Source organism: Hyperoodon ampullatus, assembly GCF_949752795.1.
Source record: "Hyperoodon ampullatus genome assembly, chromosome: 6".
NCBI classification, from domain to species: domain Eukaryota; kingdom Metazoa; phylum Chordata; class Mammalia; order Artiodactyla; family Ziphiidae; genus Hyperoodon; species Hyperoodon ampullatus.
Genome location: NC_136919.1, coordinates 1,484,231 through 1,511,529, shown reverse-complemented (window position 1 = coordinate 1,511,529; position 27,299 = coordinate 1,484,231). Strand labels below are relative to the sequence as shown.

The window sequence follows — 27,299 nt, the reverse complement described above, 5'->3', positions numbered from 1 at the left end:
TAGCTCAATATGCTGGGTACTTCCTCTGGCCAATCCTTCCCATCCTTGAACTTCCCGAGGCAGCAGAGGCCTGAAACGACAAGGGACAGCACTGAGCTCCGCACGCCCGTCCCCGACGGCGGGGGGGCCCCCTTGGGGAAGGATCAGCAGGTCTGTGGAACAAGCCAGAACAGACCGTTCTCTCAGCAAACAGGCATGTTCTGTTCGTTTTATCCTGTTTGCAAGCCCACGGTCAAGGACCAAGTCAGTAGCACATCTTGGCATTCCCTTTAGAGGTGCCTGCAGCTTGGTTAGGGTGGTGGAGTGAGGCTGACTCCAACAGCTGGGTGTCTAAAGAGCCCAGGGAGAGCGTGGTCTGGTCTGCCACCGAGGGGTGCAAGGGACGCCCAGGGGAGGCCGTGGACAGAACACAGGCGCCTCCTCTTGCTCCCGTGGAAATGCCAACTGAAATGACAGTCAAGGGGTTTTTGTAAAGGCGTAAACTACAAGATGCAGGTTACAGGAGAGAAGAACCCAACTACCGAATCGTGGAATGGAGAAGCAGATGGCAACCAGGGATGAGGGAAAGGTACAGGGGGCGGGAAGGCCCGCCCCCGAGGAAGCCCGAGGCCAGGGACACGAGGCGGTGAGGGCAGGTCTGCCTTGGGACAGGCCGGGGTCAGGCTTTGCATCCCGAAAGCCAAGACCTCCCCGCAGACCTCTGCCCACCCTGCGCTCCCCAGACTGGCGCGGCCAGTCCATCCTCCACAAGCCAGAGCCTGGGAGGGAGAGAAATAAAAGGAAGCATTCATGACCTTCCCGGCCTGGAGGTCATGAGCTACCAGGTGAAGGGAGGCCAAGGCCAGCATGGGGGAGGGAGTCAGGCCCGCCCCACAGCAGTGTCAGCAGGAACCGGCAGGGGCACCCCCACCCAGGGCCGCGGCAGAGGTGGGAGGGGGCGAGTGGGCGAGTCAGGGTCTCGCCGGGGGAGCCCCCCACCCCGGTTCCCACCCACCCCTGGGAGACAGCAGGGGCACTTACTTGTGCAAACTGAGCAGGGTTGTAGAAGGGTACCGCTGCGGCGGGAGGGCCCCCTGCAGGGGTGTGAGCACCGGGAGCCTGAGAAGCACAGAGAGCTCACCTCAACAACTAACACTGCACGGTGGCTTGCTTCATTTGCAAATACAGGTACTATTTCTGAGAAAGGGTTTATAATATCAATACTTTCAAATGTGCCACGGAAGCTGGTCAAAGATACTTCTTGCAACGCTGTATTTAATTATTTAATGCTTCATAGAAAAATGGTAAAAACCAAAGCAACATGCAGAGTACGATGCTTCAGAACCAGAGCGCACACGTGAGGGGGCACGGAGCTCCAAGCGGGCACTCAGTGCCAGGGTGAGCCCTTAGCAGGTGCTTCTGACTGCTTTAGACCTCAGGTGTCCAGCTACAAAATCCAGCGTTTTAATTCACAAATAAAACAAGTCACATGAAGCCTTTGTGCCAGGCCGAGGGAAAAGCTTAGTGCCCCAATACGCAGAGAAGATGAAGTATTCCTTTATTTCCCACAGCGTGACCCCGGACAGCTGTCACTGCCCCACTCTGCCTGCCTACAATAAACCTGCTCGTGCTTGATCAGAAAACAGAATTCTCTCTTTCAAATGAGAGCATCCTGACCCAGGTGGGCTTCTGACACACACACACACACACACTCTCACACACACACTCACACACACACACTCACACACACACACTCTGAGGCTATGCCTATGGCCAGTCATTTGAAAAAACCAATTCAGAAAGAGCACAACCACAGAACTTGTTCGTTCACTACAAGCTTCTTGGGGTCGGTCCAACTGTTGATGTGTGTGGCTATTCAACGCCACCCTTTAAAAACTTCTGAAGAAAGGAACACTGCATCCTCAGGCATGTGATGGCTGGGAGGTGACAAGTAATGTCAGTGGCCAGGGGCACGATGACCGACCAGCACAGCGATCTCAAAGGAAAGACAGACAACCCCGTTCAAATCCATGTCCAGTGCACACGGCCAGCCACAGGTACCTGGTTAAAATGCTGGCTCACTTCACGTGATAACGAGCTCAGTGAACTACAGCGCGAAAGCTACAAAACAGCAAGAACACACAGATACAGACAAATACAAAAATCAACATGCGTGTCACTGCTCCAAGCTGGCAGTTTAATTCCAAAGAGCTTTATGATGCTGTTAGAATCAGTACAGCTCGATGGGAAAAAAGCCAGAGTTAGCCTGAAACTCCTATTTTCATGTACAGTTTTTACTGGAAACGACCCCCGGTTGCGGGGAGGGAGGTCTGCCCAGACCTGGGCCCAAGGCGGCCAGACCTCGTGCCCTCTGAGGGACCGAGGACAAGAGAGCCCGGCAGAGGGGCGAGCCCGGCTGCCGGACACACACGCAGCCCCTCACCCTAGCCAGAGTTCCCAAACAACTCTGCGGAAACAAGCGTGACTTTTTTAAGGAGTACAACACTTTCTGAGTTCTAGAAAGTTTCTAAGGTGCCCTCTTCCTACCCATTAAGTTCGTTTTAAAGGGAGAAGCCATCTGGACAGTAAAACGAGGCTCCTCAGCCCAGACCTTCAGCAGACGCGCTCATCGGGCGCCGTTTACCTCTCCTCCCTGGGAACCGTCCGCTCCGGAGGGTGGCCGTTCAGGTCTAGGGAGCGACGCCACAGAACTGAGCACCTGCCGGGACAGCAGGGAGGCCGGCTACTGCAAAGCCCGTGCATCGGAGGCACCCACCGAGGCAGGACCACCCAGGACGGCCCGCTCTACCCCACAGGGCGCTCCTGCTGAGGGGTCAGGAAAGGGTGTCGCGTGGACCTGCTATTCCAACACCTGCAGCGCATCTTTACTGAGCGCCTGCCGTGAGCCCCACAACAGCCCTGTGATCCGCGCTCTCGTCGGCCCGTCCACAGGGCAGGACGCTGAGGCTCAGAGGCGCTGAGCGATCTCCCACCTTTAAAAAGCTAATTACTGGGGCTTCCCTGGTGGCGCAGCGGTTGAGAGTCCGCCTGCCGATGCAGGGGACACGGGTTCGTGCCCCGGTCCGGGAAGATCCCACATGCCGCGGAGCGGCTGGGCCCGTGAGCCATGGCCGCTGGGCCTGCGCGTCCGGAGCCTGTGCTCCGCAACGGGAGGGGCCCCAACAGTGAGAGGCCCGCGAACCGCAAAAAAAAAAAAAAAAAAAAAAAAAAGCTAATTACTGGAGAAGCAGGGCTGAAATCCAGGTCCATCCAACCTCAGAGACCAAACTCTGAACGACTGCGTTGCACATACACATTATAATCATTCAAAAAAAACCCTCTTCACTGTAAAAAGTTCAGCAAGACAAAATTACTAGGTAACGCGCGTGTGACCCACACCGTAAGCCCTGCGTACACAAGACTCTGCAGAAGGTCAGGGCCGCGTCTCGGGTCGGGGCAGGAGGCAAATTCCCACTGTCTGACCCCCGGCCTGGGCCCATGGCACCGCTCACCTTGGGCTCCGAGGTGGGCTCTGGATTGGCTGGCCCCCCCGCCGGTGCCTGCCCTTCCCTGCCAGCCCCCTCGGCGGGCGGTGCTTCCTCTGCATCTGTGAAGGAGACAGCGCGGGAGGTGGTCACTCGTCCCCCGCGTCACCGTCACCGGGGCCCAGAGGGAACAGCCCCAGGGGAGAGCGGCACCCAGGTCCTCAGGCAGGCCAAGGGAAACAAGTCCGCAGACAAGTACAGGGGAACCTCGGGCGCTCTGCATGTGGGTGAGTAGTTAGCTCTTCTTAAAAGAGGATTAAGGCCAGAGGCTCTCAGAAAGAGGCCAAAGGTCAGAAGCTGCACACAGCTGCTCCCGTGCTGCCTACCTGGGTCTGGTCCGAACAGCTGTGTGGGAATTGGGAGCGGGGCCAGTGGCGCAAAGAAGTCCGCGGGAGCAAGGGCCGGCTCGCTCCGCTGGGGGCCCCCTGGGTTCAGAACGTCCACGTAGCGCGCTCGGGCTCGGGCTGCCACGGGGAGAGGGAGCGAGGTCACCCCGCCGTCCTCCTGATGTCCAGAGAGCACCGGGCCAGGCTTCCGCTCCCGGGGGCGGCCGGGCCCGGAAGGGGGCCCCTCCTGGGGCACACCTGCTTGGCTTCTGCCCGGGCGAGGGGTCCCACTTCACACCACGGCGCGGCCGACCGCATCCGCTCCACCCTTAGCTCCCCAGTGATACCACGGTCCGCCCAGGAACGCTGAACTCTCTAGAGAGCTGGCCCCCCACCCCCGGGGACTCATCCTCAGAACACCAGTCCTCGTCCTGGTGGGAAACTAACTACCACCTCACGGGCACGATATCATCGCTGAACTCTGGCCCATCTGTAGGACAATTAAATTACCCAAGTGAACTCTGATTTCTGGTTGGCCGTCGTTACCTGCTTTTCTAGAATACATGTTCACAGCGGTTCTGGGGGGCCCTCCAGGGCCAGGGTGGGCAGCTTGCAGAGCCTTGGGAAGGGATGTGGGAGGTGGGGGCGGAGCCTTCTTCTGCGGAGGGAAAGACCGCTGCGGGGTCTGCGCACCGACCCAGAGCCCACGGGGACCCCTGCAGACGGAGGCCCCTGCCCAGGGCGGGGCTCCGCGCCCAGCCACAGCGAGCGCCCGGATCCCGGCTCACCTCCTCCTCCGGCTCGTTCGTGTCCACCCAGCGGTTCTTCTTTTCATCCCAGACAATCTGCCACGATTGTGAAAGGTAAAAAGAAAACTCAGTAGCAAAAGCTGGACAGAATCAGAAATCAGAACCTGACTGCTTCCGAGGCGCTGGCTCAGGTCTGCTCCGGAGCCGGGTCGCTCCACGCAGACAGGCGGGCGGACGCGCTGCTGCAGGACCCACCGGCACCCCCCGGCCCACCCGGCAGGACGCACCGATTTGTTCTTGTCGTCTGGCAAGTGAGCTTCTGTCCTCTTCTTCACAGGCAGCCAACGAGAGAACCAGGACTCGCTGCTCTGAACATAGAAACCACCAGAACAACCCTGAGGACGTGGCGCCGAGGGCAAAGAGCCCAACACACAGGGGCCACGACCGAGCCTGTGGGGCCCACGCGCGAGGGCGGCAAAGCCACAGAGACAGGAAGCAGCTGTCGGGCGGGCTGGGCGGCAGCGAGCCTGGGGGGCAGGGCTTCAGTCTGGGAAGACGAGAAAGTCCCGGGATAGGTGCAGGACAGCGTGCTTGACGCCCCAGAGCCAGGCACTTAAAACAGTTAAAGTGGTAAGTTTTCTGTATACTTTACCACACTTAAAAGAAACATTAGAACAATAGCTTGCCTCTTGGAGCTTTTCACGTCTGAACGCCAACAAATGAGCAGCCTGAGACATCCCCCCGCAGGAGTGGCGACGGCGGGGGAGTCCGCGTGGGCTCTAAGAAGAGGCCCTCGCGCTCCGAGGCTGGCAGAGATTAGGCCTCGGGGACACTGACTTTGCTCTTCATACGCTGCACGTGACGTCTGCCACGAAAGGCAGAAGCAACTCACACCCCCCACCCGCTTCTCTGAACCTGCGGCAGAGCAGGCGGCCCCAAGCCGGAGGGGGGGGGAGGTCCCTGGCACATCACACCCCGTCTGAAGGTCCTGCGCTACCTCACGGCCCGCGCATGGTTTGAATCACACTTGTGTTTACGTAAGACAGTAGCCGTTAAAAGCCACCCACAGGCTGGAGAAGGTGTGCACATCCGGCAGGACCTGCGTCCACAACACGCAACAATGCCTGCCGACCTCTGAGGACCCCACGAAGGACAGGAGGAGACCTGAGCCGGCCCCACACAGATGCGGATGGGGAGGGGAAAGGAGCACACGAACCACAACACAGTGTCTCTAAGCCCAGCAGAATGGCCGACAACGCAGCCCCCGGGGCGAGGACGGGGCCACTGAGGAGGACGGGCTGGCAGGACGTTCTACAGCCAGACACACAGCTGTCCTGTGACCTCGGGATACACGCAAGAGAAACAAGGGCATCTGCCACCAAAAGACACAGACGAGAACGCTCACGTGGCTTTATTCCTAATAATCCCAAACTAAAAAAACCCACGAATGTCCTGCATTGGGAGAAAGGATACACGAACGCACGGCGTACACACACGAGTGACATCACTATACAACGATGACAAGAAGGCACCTCCTTCACGTGAAGCTCGGGAATAGCCGAACCCAAGCAGTGGTGACAGAGGTCAGCGCAGAGACCACCCTCTGGGGAGGGCGTGGACGGGCCCTGGACCCACGGGCGTCCGGGAGGCAGGCACGGCTCCAGCTCTGAGCGGCGGGCTTACACGTGGACACGGACACAGAAACACTCGCGCTTCACCACACGCTTAGTGCCCCTCAAGAACACGCTTGGCTTGATTTAAACAGAAACACATTCCTTTTCCTCGCCTCAGCGTGAGGACGGGGAGCCGAGCCCCTGCCCAGCCCCCGGCCCCGCCCAGCTCAGGGCTGTGAGTCACCTTCTTAGGCTCCTTGTTCTCTTTCTTGGCTGCCTGGACAGGTCTCTTCACGTCGGGCGTGGGCGTCAGAGGCAGAGGCGGAGGCGGCTGCAGGGCCCCTGAGCCAGCGCTCCCCCAGCCCGGAGACGACTCGGAGCCCTGGGACGTCCTTGAGGAGCCCTGTCCCAAGGTAACACGGAGCAGGCTCACCGGGGGCACCTCCCCAGGAGCTCTTAAGGCTTCACCGAGAGGCTACGTCACTACGGTGAGCAGAGCCAGGCAAGGAGGGGCTGGTGAGAGCGGCCCCGCTTCCCCGGGGCCGACGGGGCTTAAGGGCAACGTTTTCTAGGAGCGTCACGGCACTCACGATGCGGATTCGGGAATTCTATGGGGTTGCTGGGCTGGAGGAGATGGGATACGTATGTGCACCGAGGAGAAGACTGGTTAGAGGGGGTGGCAGTGGGCATTTTAAAAGACAGAAGCATTTAAAAAAATATTTATCCCAGGGTTGAGACTCTGTTTTCAATACAGTTAAACTCTCATTTTTACTTTCACAGGGACAGAATATTTTAACGGTGGAACACGTAAGGAGAGTTTAAACTACAGCAATCGCCTGCTGATGGGATGCCCCAAGAGAGCAGGGTATCTGTAAAGAAGCTTCCAGAATGCAGTTTATATAAAAGCGTTTATCCTCCCACCCCCCATCACTGGGATCACAGCACACCGAGGTGGTATTTATATCAAGCATGTCTGATAAAATGAATCTTGATTTTAAGAACACCACTGAAAATTTTACGAATCCTATTGTAGAAAGAGATGCAGAAATCAGGGAAGTTTTCCATTTTAGAAAAGTTAAAATTGACAAGGTAGTTTCATTGTAGATGAGCATTTCTTCTCCTTGACATACCTATTTTTACACTATTAAATTATCTTTTCCCCTATTAACGATTTCATCAGCTCTTCACATTTTAAGGATTCGTTTTCTCTTTAAGAAACGATTCAAAAGATAATCTGATAATTTTAAGTATCATCTTTCTACTTACAACTTAAGAACAAAGAGTTTGAGTACTTATTCAGTGGAGTTAATGAAAATTAGCTTAAAAAACAAAACAGAAGTGGGAAAGTACCACGTTGGCAAATTTTCCGCCGAAATCCTCCTCTCCCAGCTCCGACGGCGCGTCTCTGCCGGGCGCCTCTCGCGGCATCATTCCTGTCAAGGGAAACGAGAGCCCCCGTGACCGCGGCGTCACGAAGCCCACAGCAGAGGGAGCAGGCGCGGCCGAGAGACGCTGCCGGAGACAGCGCAGCCCCTCCTGCCACGCCTCCCAATGGGGGCTTCACAAACCAAGAATGGAATGTTCCTCAATACGTGAAAATAGTTTCTCTTTTCAAGCCAGGCCGTCCAAGTAGACAGGTGGTCAGGGACAAGACCGCCCTCCAGAAGGAGGGTCACGGCCTCCCCAGTGCGTTCACAAAGGCTGCAGGTGGGCGCCCCCCGGCCACGCCCTGGACACCCACTCCCACCTCACATCCCAACAAAAGGTCAAGTCACCCATCTTCTATCAGCTTCTAGAACTTTCGGCACACACTAAGGAACGTGCTTTGCTCCAAGTGTGAACGACTTAAGCCTCTCCTACCAGTTAGCCCCTTCAACGCCAAAGCCAAGTTCACTCTGCTCTCCAGACGGCACCTCGCAGACCCACCTGCGTCCTGGCTCCTGGCCTCCGGGAGCCGATGTTCAGTCTCTTGGAGAGATGGTGTGCCAGCTGGCAGGCCAGGCCCTGGGTACGGAGCCACAGGATCAGGCACAGAGGGCTCTGGAAAGCCAAGTGCAGCCCCTGGGGGTCCAGAGCCAGGCCCCAGCTCGACAGAGCCCACGGGTGGTGGCACTGGGAACATCAGCACCCTGGCGGGGAAGGCCGGCTGACCATCAGGGAGCGTCAGTGGAGCTGCGGGGAGACGGCGGAGAAGAGAAAGCCTGAGGTTACGTGCTCACTCCAGTGACTTCCGCAGGGCGCGTTTCCTTCATCGAGGGCCAAGGAACCAACCGTCCAAGCACAAAGGCTGAAGCTGCCGGGCTGTCACTGGTTTAGGGAAGCGGGACACACATTTTTCAGGGCCGAGGGGAGGACCTCGCTCAGCACAGCATGGGGCGTGGGCTCTAAGCCGCAGCACGACCCCAACACAGCCCAGCAAGCAGCTGCCTGGCCCAGGGCCGGCTCTGCCTTCACTGAGTGCCCCCGCCCCACCTCCTGCACCACCCGCCCACTCAGCCAGACCTTTAAGGCTGCGAGACCCAGTGGGCTCACCAAGGGAGGGGGGACAAAGAGAAAGCAGAGGGCCGAGGTGGCAGGACAGACGGCCCGACTCTCTGGGCAGCAAGACAGGGACGCTCCACGTTCAGAAGCAGGTGCCCAGGGTGGCGCGGGCTCACCTGAGGGCAGGAGCCGCACGTCCTGGCCCAAGTGGTCAGCGCCGGGCACAGGCGGCGCCAGCAGCACGTTGTCGGTGCCTAGGCCCGCCGGCTGGGCGGGTGCTGGGCCATCACAGGGCCCCACCTCGGAGCGCGGCGAGCTGGGACAGCGCGGGGGGAAGGCTCTGTCCAGACTCCACGCCACGGTGCCCTCCTGAAGGAGAAGGACCTCAGGCGTCTCCACGCCGGCCGCCGACCCCACGGACCCGCTAGGCTCCAGGAGCACCTTCCCCTCCCGGACACCGGGTGCCGCTAGAGCTGCGCTGCTCACACCGTCCCCTTCAGCGTGAACACAGCTCCCCGTCGGGCCCCTCGACTAGACCCCAGCGCACCTTGGCCTGTTTCTCCATGAGCTGCAACTGGACCAGCCAGGCAGGCTCCGTGGCAGCCTCCTCCTCCGGCTTCTCCTTCAGCTGAGGGTCAAAGAGGCGCAGCTGGGAGGCGACCTGGAAACACACGCACATGAAGACCCTGTTCCCACAGGCGACAGCGGCCAAACCGTGCCTTCAAACCCACTGGGATGTGGAGCAAGCGCGCCTGCAACGTCAGAGACGCAGCCCTCATCCGCTGCAGGAACCTTCCTGAGGCGGGCTCACGCGGCCCGTCCCGGACCGCCTGGAGCGTGAGCGCCCACTGCGCTGGCCCGCCAAGCCCGCGGCATCCGGACCCGCAGGAGCTGAGCCCGCCTCTGCTCAGCTCCACTCACCGAGATGCCAACCGCCCTGGCAACGCTCACGCTCTGGGGGGTAGCAGGCGGGCACGGGCCAAACACGCCTGACCTCGCGTTAACTGCTGAAGCTGCCAGATGGAAACAGGGTTCTTGAATCACCCTGTTTCTGCAGGTGTCCCGAAGTTCCCGTGATAAAAACAGTTTGGTATCACGTGAACACATCCCACAAACGAAGCTCCAGGAGGAGAAGAGCGCCCTGACGCGGCCCCCCAAGTGCCGGGCGCCAGGGGGAGGGGGGTCACGCGGTCTCCGTCTTCTGGAGCGAGAGCCTGGGGCCGCGGGGCCGCAGCCGGGACCCACCTCACACTGCGGCCCCTGGAACCTCACAGCGCTAAGCGCGAGGCGAGGACGCCTCGAGACACGAGCCTCCTGCAGGCAGGGTCCTCCTCACGCCCAGGCTCACCTCCAAGTCTCTGCACGAGGCGCCCCAAGGGCTCCTGTGCTGCACTGCAAAACACCAACTACCTGCCCGAGAACACGCAGGATCTTAGCTCGGCCGAGCAGGCAGTCCCGAGCGCCCTCTGGTCACGAGCACTGCGTGACCACGTGGCCCCATGTGGCCCCCCGTGCCGCGCGGGGGCAGCGACATCGAGGAAGACGTTACCTGAACCAGCTGGCTGAGTAGCACCGGGGAGTGTCTGTGGGGCTGCGCCAGGACGCTCTTGGCAATCACCTCGCAGTAGTGGAAGGCCTGCGTGGCAAGCCCCATCTCAGCCAGGCGGCAGCAGTAGATGAACTTAAACACCTGGGACAGACAGACGGTGAGCTGAGCGGTGCTCCGTGCCCTCCTGCAGGCCGACGCCACCCCGGACGTCTGCATCCCACCCTGTGCGTCCCCAGCACCTGCCCACAGCAGAGCTGGGCCCGCTCCCTGAGCTATTTCACATCAGAGTAAACGACTAAGCTTCTGAGAAACTCACTTTCTCTCTTCAACACCCTTAACAGAGCCGTCGGGGCTCTCGACCACCGAGTGACCACGGAGTGACCACGAGGCGCCACCACGCGCACGCGCCCCGCGATGACCGCCTCTCGGGAGCCGCCAGCGCTGTCACCCTGCTCTGCTGGCACCGACGCTCTGCCCCGTTTCAGACACACACTCACAGTCCCGGTCAGATACCACCCTCCCAAAACGTGGTCCACAGCTGATAGAAAAGTACTTGAAACCAAACACTAAAAGTTTTTAGTACTTAAAACATTAAGAACCAAAATGCTAACAAAATTCTCAATTCAGCAAGCTTTAATTCTCGAACGTTACAGATCAAACATCTCCACGAGATTTCCGAAAACACTTCATTGTTCTTTACGTTTTTTGAATAAAACCCCTGAACGACTGCGGTCTTGTCAGCACCCACTCCCCCCAGCCCCCCGTCAGAGCTGGAGCCGTGGGGCCCCACCCACCTGGAAGCTGGGTAAGGAGCAGGTCTGCGGCCCCAGGGACTGAGCGTACTCATAAGCTTCTGTCCTCTGAATAGCTTCGTTGGTCGCGAACTTTAAAAATGGCAAACTGTGGAGGACACGGGCGGCTGTCACATTTGAGCGGGTCACCGAAGCACCAGCACTCCACGCGCCCGTCTGGGTTAGCCATGGGAGGGGCTTTTCCTTTCTAAGGGAAACAGATGCCCCTATACCTCTGCAATTCCTCACCTGTGGTTTGATCCAATTAAGACAAGTTTTGTGGTTTTCCTGGTATAAACCCCAAATCCAACCTGGGCCACGAGGTAGCAGAAGTGCGCAGCGTCAAGGAGTCCCCTCGAGGCTGAAGGTACGTAAAGCGGGCAGGCCTCGGTCACAGGGTCTCCCAGAGATCAGAGCGCTCACAGAGACCCCAGAGAGACCCCAGACGGAGGGACAGTCCCTGGTTCCCGAGCATCTGACGGCAGCCCCAGGCCTGCCTTCTATGTCGGCGTCTGACCTACCCAGAGTGTCCCCCATCGTGGCCATCGCCCGGGCTTCCACGTCCACGTTGTTGTTCAGGTTGGACAAAACCATGGCCAGGTGCGGCCGCCAGTCTCCCCACTTCTCATCTCCACAACACTGAAACCAGAGACAAGCAGAAAACCCTCATCCTTGGAACACACTGCCATCTTAACTCTGCAGTGCTCAAGCTCCAGGAGCAGGATGGAAACGCTGGCCTCGTGGCCTGGGAGGCGAGCCCTCCTGGGAGCGGCCTCTGAACAGACGGCTGAGCTGCGGAGGCTGCCATGAGGACCCCCGTACTGACCGTGGACGCGGCTGGCATCCGCCCGGACATCAGCTGGTAGACCGTCTGCAGAGGGTCGTTGATCGGAAGGCTGTTGGCGAACCTGGGCAGACGCGAACAGAGAAGCCCTGACTCAGCCTGGTTCAGTAAACAGGACATGAAAAACTAGTCTGGTCTCATCTCAGACGCTTTGGTGACTGGCTTGACACTTGACCTGGGCCAAGTGTACACACTGCAATGTCTTTAAAAGGCTGTAAAGGATGCAGACGACGGAATTCACTGAGATTTTTTTTTTGGGGGTCACACTGTGCGGCATGCGGGGTCTTAGTTCCCGGACCAGGGATTGAACCGGGGCCCCTGGCAGTGGAAGCGCACAGTCCTGACCACTGGACTGCCGGGGAATTCCCTGCTGAGATTTTATAGAATTAAAAAGCCTGAAATTAACAAAAAACCCTTAAATCCTTTAGCAGCACAACCCGAGGAAGAGGGCCCAACAAGCCCACAGCCACGGGAGGCAGATGGGACTCCCCAGCTTCCTCTGACAAGAGTATGGGGACCGGGGGCTTCCCAAAGCTGACGAGGCCCAGACCCCCGCCTGCAGGCACGCCCGGAGACGGTCCCCACGGCCGGACTCCTCACCTGGTCATGACTCTGGCGTGCGTCCGGCTGTCCATCTTGCTGGCAAGTAACAGGGCGTGACCCCACAAGCCGTTCTTCATTGCGGACTCCAGAGCATCCTGCAAAGCATCGAAAGGTTCTCTGAACCCCGAGAACAGCGGGAGCGACGGAACGTGTGTCGTCACGCGCGCGGCCACGAAGGAGGAGGGGGCTCGACTGCAGATGAAACCGCGAACGGATCAAAGGCTCCGACACACACGTCCCAGTTCAAACACCAAGAGCGGGCGAGCTTCACCGTGTTCGCTGGCGGCGGAGTCCCTGCGGGAGGAGGTCTCCGTGTAGGTACCCCGCTTTCATCACCAGCACAGAGGACAAGCACACCGTCAGAACCAGGGACAACGGAGAAGTAGCACCGCCTTCTCCCACCTGTCGTCTCCGCCACGAGAAAGGCCAGGGGGACGTGAACTCCCCAGGCCCCGAATGAGCCCTGGGCCCCGAGGGCCTGTGCTCAGCACCAACAGGGCCTTAATTACTTCAGCCTCCCTGTATCCAAAATGATCTGGGCCACAACTTAGAAAACTTCTGACCAGGAAGCAGAAATGTTGCAACAGAGAAATGGTAATTAAATGTAACAGATCAGAAGATTTCAACTAGCTGTAAAATGACCACATTAAGATCATTTACTCACCAAATAAGAATTTTCTGAGTCTATCATGACATAAAAGTGCCAAGAACTCTGGGCCCGCCAGACCCCCGCCGCCAGAGCCCAGCAGGCGCTCCAACTGTGCACCCCCCGCACCCGGCTGCATCACCAGGTGCCCCACGGAGCAAACCCCGGGCGTGTCCCCAAGGAGCTCCCTGCCTGGGCCCGGGCTGTGCCCGGCACCCACTCACGGGGGCACGGTGAGCTCACCCTAACTGCGTGAGAACGCGCTGCCTCTGTGTCGCGCACGTGTTTACCCCGAGACACACTGCACACGTCAGGGGTGCAGCCTGAGCTCAATCCACGTGTTTGTCAGATGACGAAAAACGGAACCTGCACGTCTCTGACACCAGCAGCGCTGGAGAAGCCACTATTCTCACCTTCAGAGACACGACACACGAGGTGCCAGACAGTCTTTGCAGAACAAGACCCCGGCAGTGCGTCCCGCTCTAGACGCCGGCACCCCGCGAGCAGGCCCTGCCCCCGCCCCGCGCCCGAGCCACTCACCTTCTTCCGGCCGTAGAGCAGCAGCTCTCGGAACCGCTCCGTGTCCTTCTCGAGGGTGGTGGTGGCCTGACTGTCGGTGAGAAATGAGAGCTGGGCCTCCCCCGACTCCTCCTCCACTTGCTCCGCAGGCTCATGAGTGAAATCGATCAGGTTGGCCTCACTGGGTGACTTCCCAGGAAGCCACACGGTTCGGTGGTCTCGTAACAAGAGTTCCGCGATGTCTGTGCCCACCACGGTCTGCAAGGGGCAGCAGGGGCAGGAAGGCAGTCAGGCTTAACCACAAACAGCACCCTCCTGCAGGAGTGACAGGACAGCCCCGGTCCTGGTCGGGGGAGGCCCAGAAAGGGCCTCCGCAGGCGAGCGACTTTGACCGCATCGGCACAGAGCCGCCCCCGACTCGGCCGGGAGCGAGGCGGGCAGACCGCACGCACCGGACGGGCCGACGACGGGGAGCCCAAACCACCCTTCACCCCAAACCATGCACCCTGCTTGGCTCCCGCGTCCCCAAATCACCACCGAGACACTGGTCCTGGGGGAGCCCCTGGACGGTACAGCCTGGCACAGAAATCCTGCCTAATCCTCCTCGGGGGTGCTGAGGACTCCCGGGACTAGAGGCCTACGAGAAGAGCAGTTCTACAAGGAAGGAGACACATACCCCATTCTGTCTGCATAACAGAACAATAAAGCTCCAAAGAAGACTTGCGGACTCTTTGTCAATTAAATTTTCATTCTGTAAACATTTTGTAGCTTTGCTCTGTGCAAAATTAATAACATCCACTTTATGGGTGTCATCTCTGCAAAAAGAACACACACTCGGTGAACAGCGGCCACTGCATCTGCGAGGCCGTGCTCGGCACCGCCGGCCGAAGGGCACCGCGGACGCTCTCGTGGGGCACGTACTTGCCAAGAGGCCCCGGGAACGCCCGCATCTCCTCCTGCTCTGGCGTGTGTTGCAGCAAGGTCTGAGGTGGGGACAGGAGAGGGGAGAGAGAGAGAGCTGTTGACGGGGGCAGGCAGGTCAACGCCTGGCCTGGCTACATCGGCAGACAGAGCAACGGACACCATCCTCAGGACGGCCTGTCCCTCCAAGTGGGGAGGCAAAGCCTCCATCACAGAGTATGGGCATCTTGTTCCGCAACAGTGACTTTCAAACTTTGTTTAAGCAGTGAGACCCGCCCCCCAGACTCTGAGGCAGGGCCTGGATACACACGATGGAAGAGGCCTGCCAGGGCACGGAGCAGGGCACCCCGCACCAGCCCCCCGAGATCATGAGGCACCTCTGCCCACTCTCCAGAATCACCAGTAAAATGAGCACGGACAGCGTCCTCACTCCAAAATCAAAAATTCAAATAAAGATAGAAAATGAACATACAATAAAACCAAGTCTAACACAACACCCAGAGCAGATTCTTAAAATGCTGACTTCCGGGAGGAAAAAGATGATCAAGCAGAATTGAAACAATCTACAAATTGAAGATTCACGTAAATAAACATTTCCTAAGCTTGTTTTTTCAGACAACAGCACACAAGTTGAAGATGACAAATTGCAAAGCACGTGCAACCTGAAGGGCGACGCGCGACTTCTCCCTGTGGAATTACCTCCATACTGTGAATTTCAACCAACGCAGGCTGTCCTTCTGAAGGCAGATTTGGAATCACTTTGATGAGCTGACCCCCAGGACCAAACCTGGCACAGACATGAGGCACTGAGAATTTCTCAGGAGAAGTTGGTCTCGATGGAGCTACGTTTAAATAAAATGAGAAAGAAACAACCAGTGTGTCACTTTTTAATGCTTCTGAACTAAATCAACAGCTGAGATTTTCAAGATGCCCATGCAGCTGGAATCACAGATTATCAAGATGAACTGACTTTCAACTGTAGCTAGTAATTGTTAAATTGTTAAATATCCTATTAAAAAACAGAACTTAAACATACGTCAGAAAAACATTCTAATCGTTCAAAGTGAGAATACTCTCCTCTAAAAGGAAAACGCTCCTTTAAAAGCCGCCAGGATGCACTGTTCACAGAAAGCAGCGCTCGTGTTTCCTGCTGCTCAGGTGGCCCCTCAGCCCCTGCGCCCTGAGCGCCCCTCAGACCACGAGCATCAGAGGGAGCGGCAGGGAAAACGACCAAGAGTGAAAGGCCTCAAGCCAGACAGGAGGTGACATGTTTAATCAAATAACGCTGTAAGAAAGTCCATCATTTTATATTTTATACTGTCATGTTCTAAAACTTGACATACTTGTGCAGTTTTCCAAGAAACAGCATTTGATCAAATATCTCAAAGGCGAATTGAGAATGTGGCCTGTGTGATAAGTGTATGAACTGGAGTTTTTCAAGTTTCCCTCCAAGATCCATGGACCCGTGTGGTCGGCACTGGGGCTACACTGAGGCCCTGCCCAAGAACGTGGCAGGGGAGCCTGAAGTCAGAGCCACACTGAAGTGGACACGATGGACAGGCCGGGCAGCTCCCAGGCCTGTGAGCCAAACTGCAGCCCAAGGGGCACCAGCAGCCCAGCGTGGCGAGCGCTGCCCCTCAGGACAGGCACGTGGTGGCATAGTGCCCTTGCTCGGCAGGGATGCCCAGGCCAGGCCATCGCCAATTCCCATCCCAGTGACAACTCAGTCCCTCTTGCCCATCCCAGGCTCGGGACACCGCCCCAAGGTGTGCCTCGGCCTCCCTCTGCCCCTGTGGGCACGCAGGGCCTCGCCACACACACCTTGCTCCGCGGAGGGCCAGCTGGCCTCAGCAGGGTAGCTGTACTCCGGGAAGCCCAGGGTGCCGTGGAAATCGCCGCCGTAGGGGCCGTAGGCATAATCGCCGTGGAAGGAGCCCGGTGGAGGGGGCGCCTCGTAGGGCCCAGCAGTCACGCTGTGACCTCTGTACACCTGGCTCTTAGAAAGCAGAGAGCAAACAGGTGAAGTCTTTTTGCCACGCCTGCGGCGGGACCCCAGGCAGCCACCAGAACCCTGGGCCCGGCCCGCCCCCCCGCCCGCCCACCTGGTGGGAGTGAGAGCTGAAGCTGCTGTGTAGGCTCCGCGCTGAGCGCTCGCTGTGCTCGCTCCGCCGGTCCACCTCCTCCCCGTAGGGGTCCCTGTGGGGCTCAGGCTCGTCGTCAAAACTCCCGGTGAAGCGGGGGTCGTACCTCCAGCGGTCGTCGTATTTCTCAGGCCTGGGGAAGCAGTGGGGCAGAGGCCGGGCTCGGGGAGAGCGCCTCCGGGGCCACACGGCAACGAGCCCCTCCAGGTCCCCTCGCCCCGAGTCCTGATCCTAAGGACAGCGCTCACCAGAGCCCGCCCTCGAGTGCAGGCGCTGCATCCCAAGGCCAAGTTCAGACCCTGTCTTAGAGTTAGAGAGGCAGGCTGGGGGTCCGTCTGAGGTGGTCACCCCTCTCACGGACCCGAGAAGAGGAGGATGAACTGACTCGCGGTGCCGGTTCCGAGGCTGGTTCTCCTCCAAGAGCCCAAAGAAAGAGCCACTGGGAGGGTCAGTCCATCCTGTTCCTCCCAACAGTGACCGCTCCCCGGGAAGCCAGACACAACTGTAGCTCTTGAGTGAATTACAAAGACCCGAGGGCACAGACGCAGAAGCGCAGCTGACTCACGACCCACCCTCCTTATCAAAATCTAGTCTACCAACCTGTCCTCGTAAGCATAGCTTTCCTTCCTATAGGGATCGTACTCAGCATCATACCAACACCTCCGGTCGTAGGTGCGGGGGTCCCTGGACCGAGAACCATAGTGGTACCGATCCCAGTGACCTGGATCTGCAGGCGAGAGATTAATGGGTCAGTACAATGTGCCAAAGACACCCCTCTGGGCGTCAAAAAACCAGGCCACCCCAGGACTGAAGAATGCTTTCAGCCTCAGAGAGCCACCAAACTTTCCTCCCGAAAATCAGCACGACCCCAGGGAACGTTAACTGTGAGACACCAGAGGACCCAGCCGTGTCTCACCTGTACTGTGATACCTAACGGCCACTGACAGTTTTTCTCTCAACACACGTGATTAAAAAGAGTAAAAAAATTTTTTTTTATTCATATCTCTTTTCTCTAATGTGATCCAAAGAGCTTTAGGAAATACTCTCAACGGATAAACAACAAGGTCCTACTGTAGAGCACAGGGAACCACATCCAATCTCCTGGGATAAACCATAATGGAAAAGAATACGAAAACAGAATGTATATGTGTGTGCATAACTGAGTCACTTTGCTGTACAGCAGAGATTAGCACAACCTTGTAAAACAGTTGTACTTGAATAAAAAATAAACAAAATTTAAAAAATACTCTCAAAACTAGATTACTTTAAAAAAGCACATTAAGGGACTTCCCTGGTGGCGCAGTGGTTAAGAACCCGCCTGCCAATGCAGGGGACACGGGTTTGAGCCCTGGTCCGGGAGGATCCCACATGCCGCGGAGCAACTAAGCCCGTGCACCACAACTACTGAGGCTGCGCTCTAGAGCCTGCGAGCCACAACTACTGAAGCCCGCACGCCACAACTACTGAGCCCACACGCTGCAACTAATGAAACCCATGTGCCACAACTACTGAAGCCCACACGCCTAGAGCCCATGCTCCGCAACAAGAGAAGCCACCGCGATGAGAAGCCCGCGCACTGCAAGGAAGAGTAGCCCTCGCTCACCCCAACTAGAGAAGGCCCGCGGGCAACAACAAAGACCCAATGCAGCCAAAAATAAATAATAAATAAAGCAAATGCAGAAAAAAAAAAGCATATTAACATTATAAGCAAACTAGATACACCACTTTGAGCAAGCATGTGCAGAATTATGCACAAAGCAGTGCAAATACAAAAGTGGAGGAAGAGCCCTGGGAGACGCAGAAGCGGGTAGCCATGTTGGGACAGTGAGGGCCACAGCCTGGCAGGGGGACCAGCAGGGCGGCTCAGGGGACACATGCCAAGATGCACACACTGCCAGACAGCGGTGGCACCCGGAACATCCTGCGTCTGCCCTGTGTGATGCAGGGGCTCTGGCCACATGTGGAGCACGTCACACGTGGCCATTGCAGTGAGCAGCCGGTCCCTCATTTTACTGATTTTAATCAATTTAAACAGCCACATATGGACAAGTCACATACTCTAGAACTACTGATAATTATGCTTTGCTGGGAAATCAAAGAAAACTACTAATACGTTACAGACACAACGTTACAATTAAGATATAATTTCTTAATGAAAAATAGCAATGTAATTATTTCTAGACGCAGACTACTTTCAATTACTTTGGCTCTTAGCTAAGATCGTTAAGACTACTAAAAGGGAAGGTTTCCTGAGAAATCCCACAGCGCGCCACTCTGCACCCGGCTGGACGAACGGTCTGAACACGCATCTGCTGGCCGTCGACCGATGAAAACGCCTGAACATACCTCCATAATCATACTGGCTGGAATAATAATTTGCATAGTAGTCACTCTGACTGCTCCATCCACTTTTGGAATTATAGTAACCTTCAGGATACCCTTGCCTGAAAAAAACACACAGTGCTGTTAAAAAACAAATTACCTGTTTCTTAAAGTTGGACACAAATTACACCCAGAGCAACAGGCATTCATCAGAGCACCTGGTTGTGAAAAAATTCTAATCAGGAGATCCGAACCAGTAACAACGATAAGATTACAGGATTCCCTACCATACAGCAAAGTAACATTTATCTGTTGAAATAACTATTTAAGTGCTGCTCAGCATAAAAGAACTAACCCTTCTCGCGTGCTCAGTGCTGCATGCTATAAAGCCAATGCTTAAAAGCAGGGTCTCACGTTTCTGATATCACGCTTAGCAGAAGCAAAAAGCACTGAGCTTTCAAAACCAAGCTAGCGCCGACTGTAACACCCTCTACACAGACCGCGACCCGTGTGTCCTGAGTGGGGAAAAGGGCCCTTGCGCCCTTCCAGCTGACTGCCCGGGACTCACAACACGGGCCAGACCAAGGCTGGCTTCACAGGCCCAGTTGTGCTGACGACCCTAAGCAGGACAGGCAGGTATCAGGCCTTCCAGGGCAGCAAGATTCTTGGAAGGACTTGAATGGCACTTTCAATTTCTGAACTGTGACTCCGTGTACCCCTGGGGAATGGCTCACTCCTGGGGCTGCAGCTGCCCCTGAGGAGTGTCCGGCCCCCCCCACCTGCCACAGGGACAGCACCCGCTGGGCGGGGGCCCTGGGGGGAGCACTCCAGTGCACCCACCACCAGGGGGGCTCCAGAAAAGTGCCCTGACCAAGGGCAGAGCCAGAGCATGCCCACCCCGCTGCCCTCTCCAGCCCCGGTCACCCGCCAGGAAAGACTCCACCGCAGAGACCCGAGGCTCGGTCTCCCCTCCTGTGCGATGTGACCGCACCAGGCACAAGCACAACACGCTGATGCTCAGCACCAACACGCAGGCCTGCACACGCGTGTGCGCACACGCACAGGGCAGGAGAGGGGAGAGGCTGCCCTCCCTCCACGAGTGAGCGGTGAGGACACGGCGACAAGCCCTGCCAGGTAACCCGACCGGCCTGCAGGCGACAAGCAGCAGAGCAAGGCGCGCCCCGGCCCCTGCCTCCCTCTCCCCCGCCTCTCAGGGCTTCTAGAAAACACCTGCCCGCCGCTCTCCCCAAATCAGGACGCCCACTGGGACTCCAGTCTCACCTCCCAGAGCGCCGGGCCCAGCGGCTCAGCGCGTCCCTCCCAGCGACGGAGGGGGGCCGGCTCACAGAGGCAGGGCCTCGTCTCCAAGTGACCTACTGAAGACGCGGGAAGCACCAAAAGCAGCCCCGACTTTGAAAGGCGGTGCGTGGATGCAGTCTTCACCCGCGCCCAGACTCTATCACGAGCCGAAGGAGCCTTGCACCCTCATGGCGAACCCGGCCCGGTGAGACGGGGCCCGGGGCACGGGCTCTGCAGCCCTGCGCTTCCTGCCGAGCCCCCGAGCCCCTGGGGGGAGGACTGTGGCCAGCCTAAGCTTTTAGACTCTTTTGAAATGCCTCACCTGTGATCACAGAACTGAGAGGAGCTCTGTCAGGGGAGAGGGAAGCGGGAGGGAGCGGCTGGGGGCCTCGCGGCCCGGGGGGCAGTGCCGGGGAGGGAGCCCGGGCTTGCGGCGGCCGCTGCCAACGGGCCACTCCGTGTTCCGGCCCACACCTGCCTGGCCCGGGAGTCAGGGCACCCCGTCACCAGAGGCGGCGAAGGACCTGCACGGGGGAAAAGCTGCCTCGGCACCCGCGTGTGCATCCCTCGGCGACGGGACCACTGCCCAGGCCGGGAGGAGCCCCGCACGAGGGCAGGGGCGGCTTCCTGGTGGCCCTGCACAGGGTCGGGTCTGACCAGAGGCCATCTGATGACACACCCGTGACCGCGCAGCAGCGCGCTTAGTTCGATTTAAAGATGCCTCCTATAATCCGTCCACACCCATGGAACGTAAACACACGTTAAACAGGTCCGTGTAATTCTTTACAAACACGGTCTTTTTCACATCACTAAGTTACTACCACAGCCGGCAACACACACGTCAATCACCTGGCAGCTGGCCGGTCCGAGCAGTGACTCGCCCGGGAGCTGGGCCGCTCGAGCTCAGGGTAGCGGTAGCTCTCTGCGAAGGCAGCGGCTGCACCATCGTAGGGCCTGTATCTGGGCTCATAGAGGCCGTACATGTCCTGTTGAAAGAAGGATGCCTCCATTAGATGCCAAGAGCCAACTCATCAAGCAACCGGCACGAATTCTCACGGTACAGGCAGCGCTCTCCAGGTGAGCCCCAGACACGGGGCTTCCTTCATGCGAAACAATAAAAAGAAAATGAAATCCACGGCCACACTCCTAAGACAGACTGCCCTGGCCCGGCTCAGGAGATGGCCCACCATCAGCGGGCCACGCCTGGGTCCTGCAGTGACTCGTGAGGACTCTGTCATCTGCTTCCCGAGGTCTCACTTGCGTAGGTGCCACAACCCCACAATCTCGGGTCCCGTTTCAGACACCATCTCAGGGAAGCAAAAGAACGAGGGTCCACTGGAACGGGTCCTGAAGCTACAGGCAGCCTCGAAAGGAGTATCACATTCTATCCTTACGAGGCTTTCAGCCCCATTACAGACCGATGAACCCCCATGGCTCTAAGGCCACGTCGGGACTTGAAGTAGAGACGAGGTGACCCAGGCACGAGCCAGAATCAGTCCTTCCTGACTCAGCCCGACGCTCCACCATCATCCAGCAGAGGACGAGAAATCACATAAAATGGACTTGTTCTTAACCTCTACTGGAATCTGTAGCGACACAGAGACAAGGCAGGAGGAAGTGGGCTCCCACAGAAGTGCTGCTGGGCGCCGGCTGGACAAGGGCCCGGAGCAGGTATGCGGCCCCTCCGTGCACTGCCAGGCCTTCCTGGGCTCTGGGCACAGCGTAATTTCCTTCTATGGGGTTCCTTCTGGATCTAGGATTCCCAGGCCTCAGGGGTTAGGCGTGTACCTGTTCCCACATGTGCAAAGATGCCCAAGCCTGCGAGGCAGCCCCACCACCGGGGCAGCCCGGCTCCCTCAGCCTCTTCTGACTGCAGGGCCTCCAGCGCGGCGCCCGCCCCCATGTCAGACAGTGGACTTCAAACTTCTGGTCCACAATCCTTCTGCCTCCGCTGCCCGTGGGTGACGCTGGCCAGGACGAGAGATGGTGAGAAGCGGACAGTAATCAAACGTGTGTCCACCTGGATCACTTTTTCACACTAAGGCAGGATTAAACAGAACTTAAACGACATTCTTGGGCCTGCATCAGTGTGAAAAGAGGCAAGAATCTTCTGGGTAGCACAGTGGGGCCCCCTGCTCTGCTGCTGCTATCACTACGTACCTGCAAGAAGCTTATGGAATTACACCACTCTTAGCTGTTTCATTTGGATTACATTCCAAACCTAACTTTTTTCCGTAAATAATTTCATTCTGAAGGAGGCATTTGAAAGACTAGAGTTTTCCTGTTGCTTCTTAGGTAGGTTTTAAGGTCAAAACCACAAAGAGGCTATTCCAGTTTCCCAAACCGTGCAACCAAGAACCCTGGGTCTGCGGAAAGCCAAGAGACAGGACAGGAAACAAAGGTCCCTTCTGTCGCGTGAGTCAGGATGTGCTGTGTTAAACAGAACTTAAGCAGGTATTCTACCCAACTCGGTGTGCTAATGCACGGTGTGGACTTCCAAGGGAAAGGCCGCGCTCAGCAGAACAAGCTGTCACCAGTCAGCACTCCTCTCACGAAGCAGCGCGTGACAGCTGACCACGGGTCACCTCAGAACTGACCAACAGAACCCCACCAAGGCACATGACGTGAGGAAGAAACCACTGGTCAGGGGGCTCAACAGTCCACAAGCTCGACCCTACCTGGTAATAGTGGGGGGCGGTGCCAGGATCCGGTGGGTACGGTGAGGGGTACGGGGGCTGGTAGCCATCATACAGGGACCTGTAATAGTAGTAGGACGCCAAGTCTGGAGGCGGCGGCTGCAGCCACTGCTGGTCAGACCGCGCGGCCGCCTGGCTTGAGCTGGTAGATGCGACGGACACGCTGGAGGACCGAGGTGGTCGAGGCAGCAGCTGCTGGCCCATGTCAGCTGGAGCTGGACTTGCAGACGGATGGGTTGGGCTTGGGGGCTGTCCTTGCACTGGTGGACCTCCTGGGTTTGAAGGCTCTGGAAGTGCTGCTTTGGGCCCCTGGGGAGGGTGAGGGGCCGGCTCCTGCTGGGCTCTCTCTGGGCCATGCTGGTCCTGAGCATCTTTTGTCACCTGTTGGTAGAAACGGTCTGGGGTATGCGCCCCAGGCCCATGCAGTGGTCTGTGACTGGAGATGGTTTGCTGGCAAGAAGCTGGGCTATCAGCTTGGGCCGGGCTATACATTCCTACAGGATTTTCCAAAGTCCGACCGAATGTAAAGTCTAGGGCTCCCGAAGCTTCATCCCGACTGCTGGAGTGATGTGCCTTATTACCATCAGGTACTGAGGTATTGTTCGCAGGAGGAACTAACATCACGCCTGTGCTTCCAGCAGGACTGGTAACTAACTCGGGAAGAATGTTCTCTGCGTTATGCATCTTTTGACTTTCCGGATGCAAGTTCTTCGGAACTGGATGAGATGGCTGTTGAACCAGCAAATTAGCAGGTTGACTGGAAACCATTTCCGAGGTACCACAAACTTGTGGGAAATTACTCTGGGCAAGATGGTTAGGCAGAGGCGAGCAGATGAGGGCGCCAGCCGGAGCCCCAGACAAAGGAGCGTTTTCCCCAGAATCACCCCCAGCGGCCTGGCTGCTGACCGTGGGCTTCTCTCCCACCAGCCCAGAGTCTCTCCAGGACGGCTGAGCCGAACTGTAGCTCTGATCAGGCTGCGCGATCAAGACCGGCCGATTCTGCAAAGACTCGGTGGGTGGGGAGGACAGCAGACTGGCATAACCGGGACCTGCCTGGGACGGGAGGGCCTCCTCTTCGCCCATCTGGGGAGGATTCTCGAGATTCTCGGAAGCACCAATGCCGTCCCTGCTCTGCACGGTGGGGCCGGGGCCCGGCTGCCGGGACTGCTGGCCGCACACCCCCTCGTCTGGAGGCTGGATCACTTCAGATGGCTGAGGTTTCGCGGGCACGTGAAGTGCGGGGGCAGCTGGGGCTAGGAGGACATTGCCTCCAAAATCTGGCAGCTCGTTCTGCGCCCACAAAGTCGTGGCTGGGCTCTCACACTTCACAGCCCCCTGCGCCCTGGTCAAGGGCCTCTTCTCAGGCGCGGGGAGCACAGCTTCCAAGGGCGGCCCCGCGGCGTGCAGAAGCCCGGGACTGGCCTCCGTGGGTGTGGTAAGAGGTGGAGCGCAGACCCGGGGCAGGAAGAGGGTCTCCATGTTGTCGGGGGGCTGCTCCAGGTTGCCAGGGGAGGCGTCGGGCGTGGCAGCGGCTGCTCTGCGCTGCTTCTGGTGGGCGCTGGGCCCCCTCACCTCGCCCACCACGTTGGCGCGGTCTGCCTCGACTGGCTTTACTCCAGTGAAGTGCGATTTCACTGGCTCAAAAGAACTATTTGCACTCGTCTGAAATATCCCCGTGGGTTTTGGGGGGCTCGGGGCCACGGGCTGGGGCGCGACGCTGCCGCGGTCATTCCGGCTCTCGGCGCTCTTGTCTGTCTCGCCTCCCACAGGAGAAGAATCGATCTGCTTAAAAAACCTCCCTGGAGCTTCATGTTCAGGTTTTCCAACTTCCTGCTGAATGAACGTGCCCCCCGAGTCGTGGGGCCTGGCTGCACTGGGAAGACCCCGGTGGCTCTGGCTGCTGTAACTGGAAGACGTGCTCTCAGACCGCGCAGGGTGCACCGTCGCATCTGGGGCCTCCAGATTAGGGCCCCCGCCTCCAGTGGGGCCCATGGCACTGAGCCTGGGGACAGCCGGCCCGGGAAGGGGCCCGTATCTGAGCTGAGCGCTTGGGGAGGAAGGGTCTGCGCTTAGGGGCTCACTTGGCAGAACTTCCTGGTTCTGAATGAACTCTAAGTTCTCGACGTTCTCGTACTGCGGGCCGCCAGCACCGTGAGCCCCCGCACGTGCTGTGTCACCCCACATGTCAACAGTGGCAGCGTTAGTGGTTGCTTTGTCGTGTCGGATGCCTGCAGACTGAGAAAAATAAGGCTGTGGGTCTCCTGCCTGCTGCGTGAGCTCGCTGCTGGAACCTTTGAGGAAGGCCTGATAAACGCCTCCTGGCCCCATGTGTGCAGGAGGCTGGCCGAGGCCCGGGCCGGGGGAGAAACCATCAAAGTCAGACTGACCAGCAGAGACTGCTTTTTCAGATGTGAGGTTCTCTTCGTTCTCTGTCTCTCCTCCTTTGAAAAACATGGAGAGCGCTCCCGAGCCCGCTTCCGGCAGGGTCCAGCTGCTCCCGGCACCCAGCGGGGTGTGCGAGTGGCCTTCTGGGCCGTTTCCCTGAGCGAGGGGGTTAACGAGAGCCAGGTCTGACAACTGCCCTCGATTCACTCCTGGCCTCAACCTGAACTCCTGGCCCGCCCGAGCGTTCCCAACTCTGGAATTCTGCCTGAATGCATTTTCTGGATCAAAGCTATTTGCTAAGTGGTTTCCACTTTGCAGGTAGACCGCCTCATTTCTCCCGTCACTGGCCGAGGGTCCCGGTAAAGACACCAGGGGGCCGTGTTGCTCGTGGCCAGGACCCTGACGCAGGTTGGACGGAGCGGGAAAGTGGGCAGCACTGGAGGCGTGGCACACCGTGTTCTGCACAGGTCCCTCTGGGCAGGGCCGGTAATGCTGCCCCGAAGGCTGCGGGCCTCCCTGCACCGGCCCCCACTGCCCGGGCGTTTGCTGACGAGGCTGAGGGAGGAAAGGGGGCGCTGCTGGTGTCGCGGTGCCGTCGTGCGGGCTCGGCCTGCTCAGGGGTCTGTCGGGCCGTGGCGTGTTCGCCTGTGGATGGCCCACACGACAGCTGTCAGGACCCACTCCTGGAATGTACTGAGGAGGATACGGCGGGGTCTGAACTTCAGGCTCCGGGCCGGGAGCGACCTCGACTCTCCTGTTCGCCTCGGGCCCAGGCGGTGCCGAGGGGCTCAGCACGCCGGGAAATGGGCTGGCATCTGACCTGAGCTGCAACGGAGGGCCCGGCAGAGGCTCGCAGGGTCCTTGGGAGCTATCCCCGGCATTTGCGTGTGGCCCAGGCAGACCGGCACGCTGAAGAGACAATGGTGGGGCGGGGCCTTGCACAACAGGTGGGCTGCTTTTAGACGAACTGCCCAATGATGCATTTTGGAGCGCCTGTCTACTAAAAGCAAACGGGTCCGTCACCGGCTGCAGTGGGCAGGTTATCGGGGCCACCGGTGCATTACTATTGGCCTGTCTCCTGTACGGGCTGTTGGACCAGAACATGCTCTGAGGACTCCCGGACGGAGGCGGCCGGACCACGCCAGACGGGACAGCCTGGGGGGGAGGTTGCATGATCGAGCTCCTGCACCATGAGATGCTGCTTTACAGAGAGAAGCAGGAGAGAGGTGCTCCTCACTCTGAACTGAAAAAGAAAAAGAAAAAGAATTAATACATAAAATCCATATATTCAAAGTCCCGGCTGCAATCAGGAAAACTAAGAAAGAAGAAAAAGGCTGACAACGATTTTGCATCCTGCAGTCCTGAGGGCTACACCTCTCCTGCCTCCACTCCCGTGAGAACTGCTGTCCCGGGCAGCTCGGGAGGGAGGACCCGGGGTGACAGCACGGCCGAGTGCCTTGAGATGACTCGCTACGCTTCGCTGAGATTCAGTTACGTACCCCAGCTACGCACCCACGGGCAACGCCTACCGCCTCCACGATGCCCTCAGCAAGCGGGCAGGGACCAGGCAGAAGCTAATCCAGTCACACCAGGTACGCAGTCCCTCCACGTTTTCCTGTAACTTATCGCAGACCAAGAACAAGCCAACTCCTCTATTAAGACTGCATATCATACTTTTCATACAGATTAATTCTAAATCTTGAAAGGAAAACAAAAGTTAAAAATTTGCTCCTCCGTTTTCTTTAATTAAAGAGCATTACGTAGTAATATAAGCTGCAAAATAAACATCTAAAATGTATTCACCTAAAACGCCTTTTATCCCACCCTGTAAAATGTCTCATTTTCTGCACCGTGACTGGTGGCACACCACTAGCAAGACAAGCTGCCTCC

At 58.0% G+C, this 27,299-nt stretch overlaps 1 protein-coding gene across 1 annotated transcript; it reads right to left on the bottom strand.

Moving 5' to 3' along the window:
* Positions 1 to 4: 4 nt before the first annotated feature.
* On the bottom strand, positions 5 to 26,582 carry SEC16A (SEC16 homolog A, endoplasmic reticulum export factor; the record flags this gene model as incomplete). Its single annotated transcript, XM_079706882.1, has 30 exons — positions 5 to 70; positions 1,021 to 1,098; positions 2,041 to 2,100; positions 2,624 to 2,698; positions 3,492 to 3,586; positions 3,851 to 3,988; positions 4,397 to 4,508; positions 4,639 to 4,695; positions 4,887 to 4,967; positions 6,457 to 6,615; positions 7,563 to 7,645; positions 8,139 to 8,384; positions 8,870 to 9,062; positions 9,241 to 9,354; positions 10,243 to 10,383; positions 11,037 to 11,142; positions 11,283 to 11,394; positions 11,555 to 11,672; positions 11,860 to 11,941; positions 12,478 to 12,575; positions 13,667 to 13,903; positions 14,322 to 14,460; positions 14,567 to 14,628; positions 15,266 to 15,408; positions 16,388 to 16,562; positions 16,669 to 16,840; positions 17,308 to 17,434; positions 19,054 to 19,151; positions 21,178 to 21,314; positions 23,007 to 26,582. The coding sequence occupies 30 exons, from the start codon at positions 26,580 to 26,582 to the stop codon at positions 5 to 7; spliced, it is 7,080 nt and encodes a 2,359-aa protein (XP_079563008.1).
* Between the last annotated feature and the right edge of the window lie 717 nt (positions 26,583 to 27,299).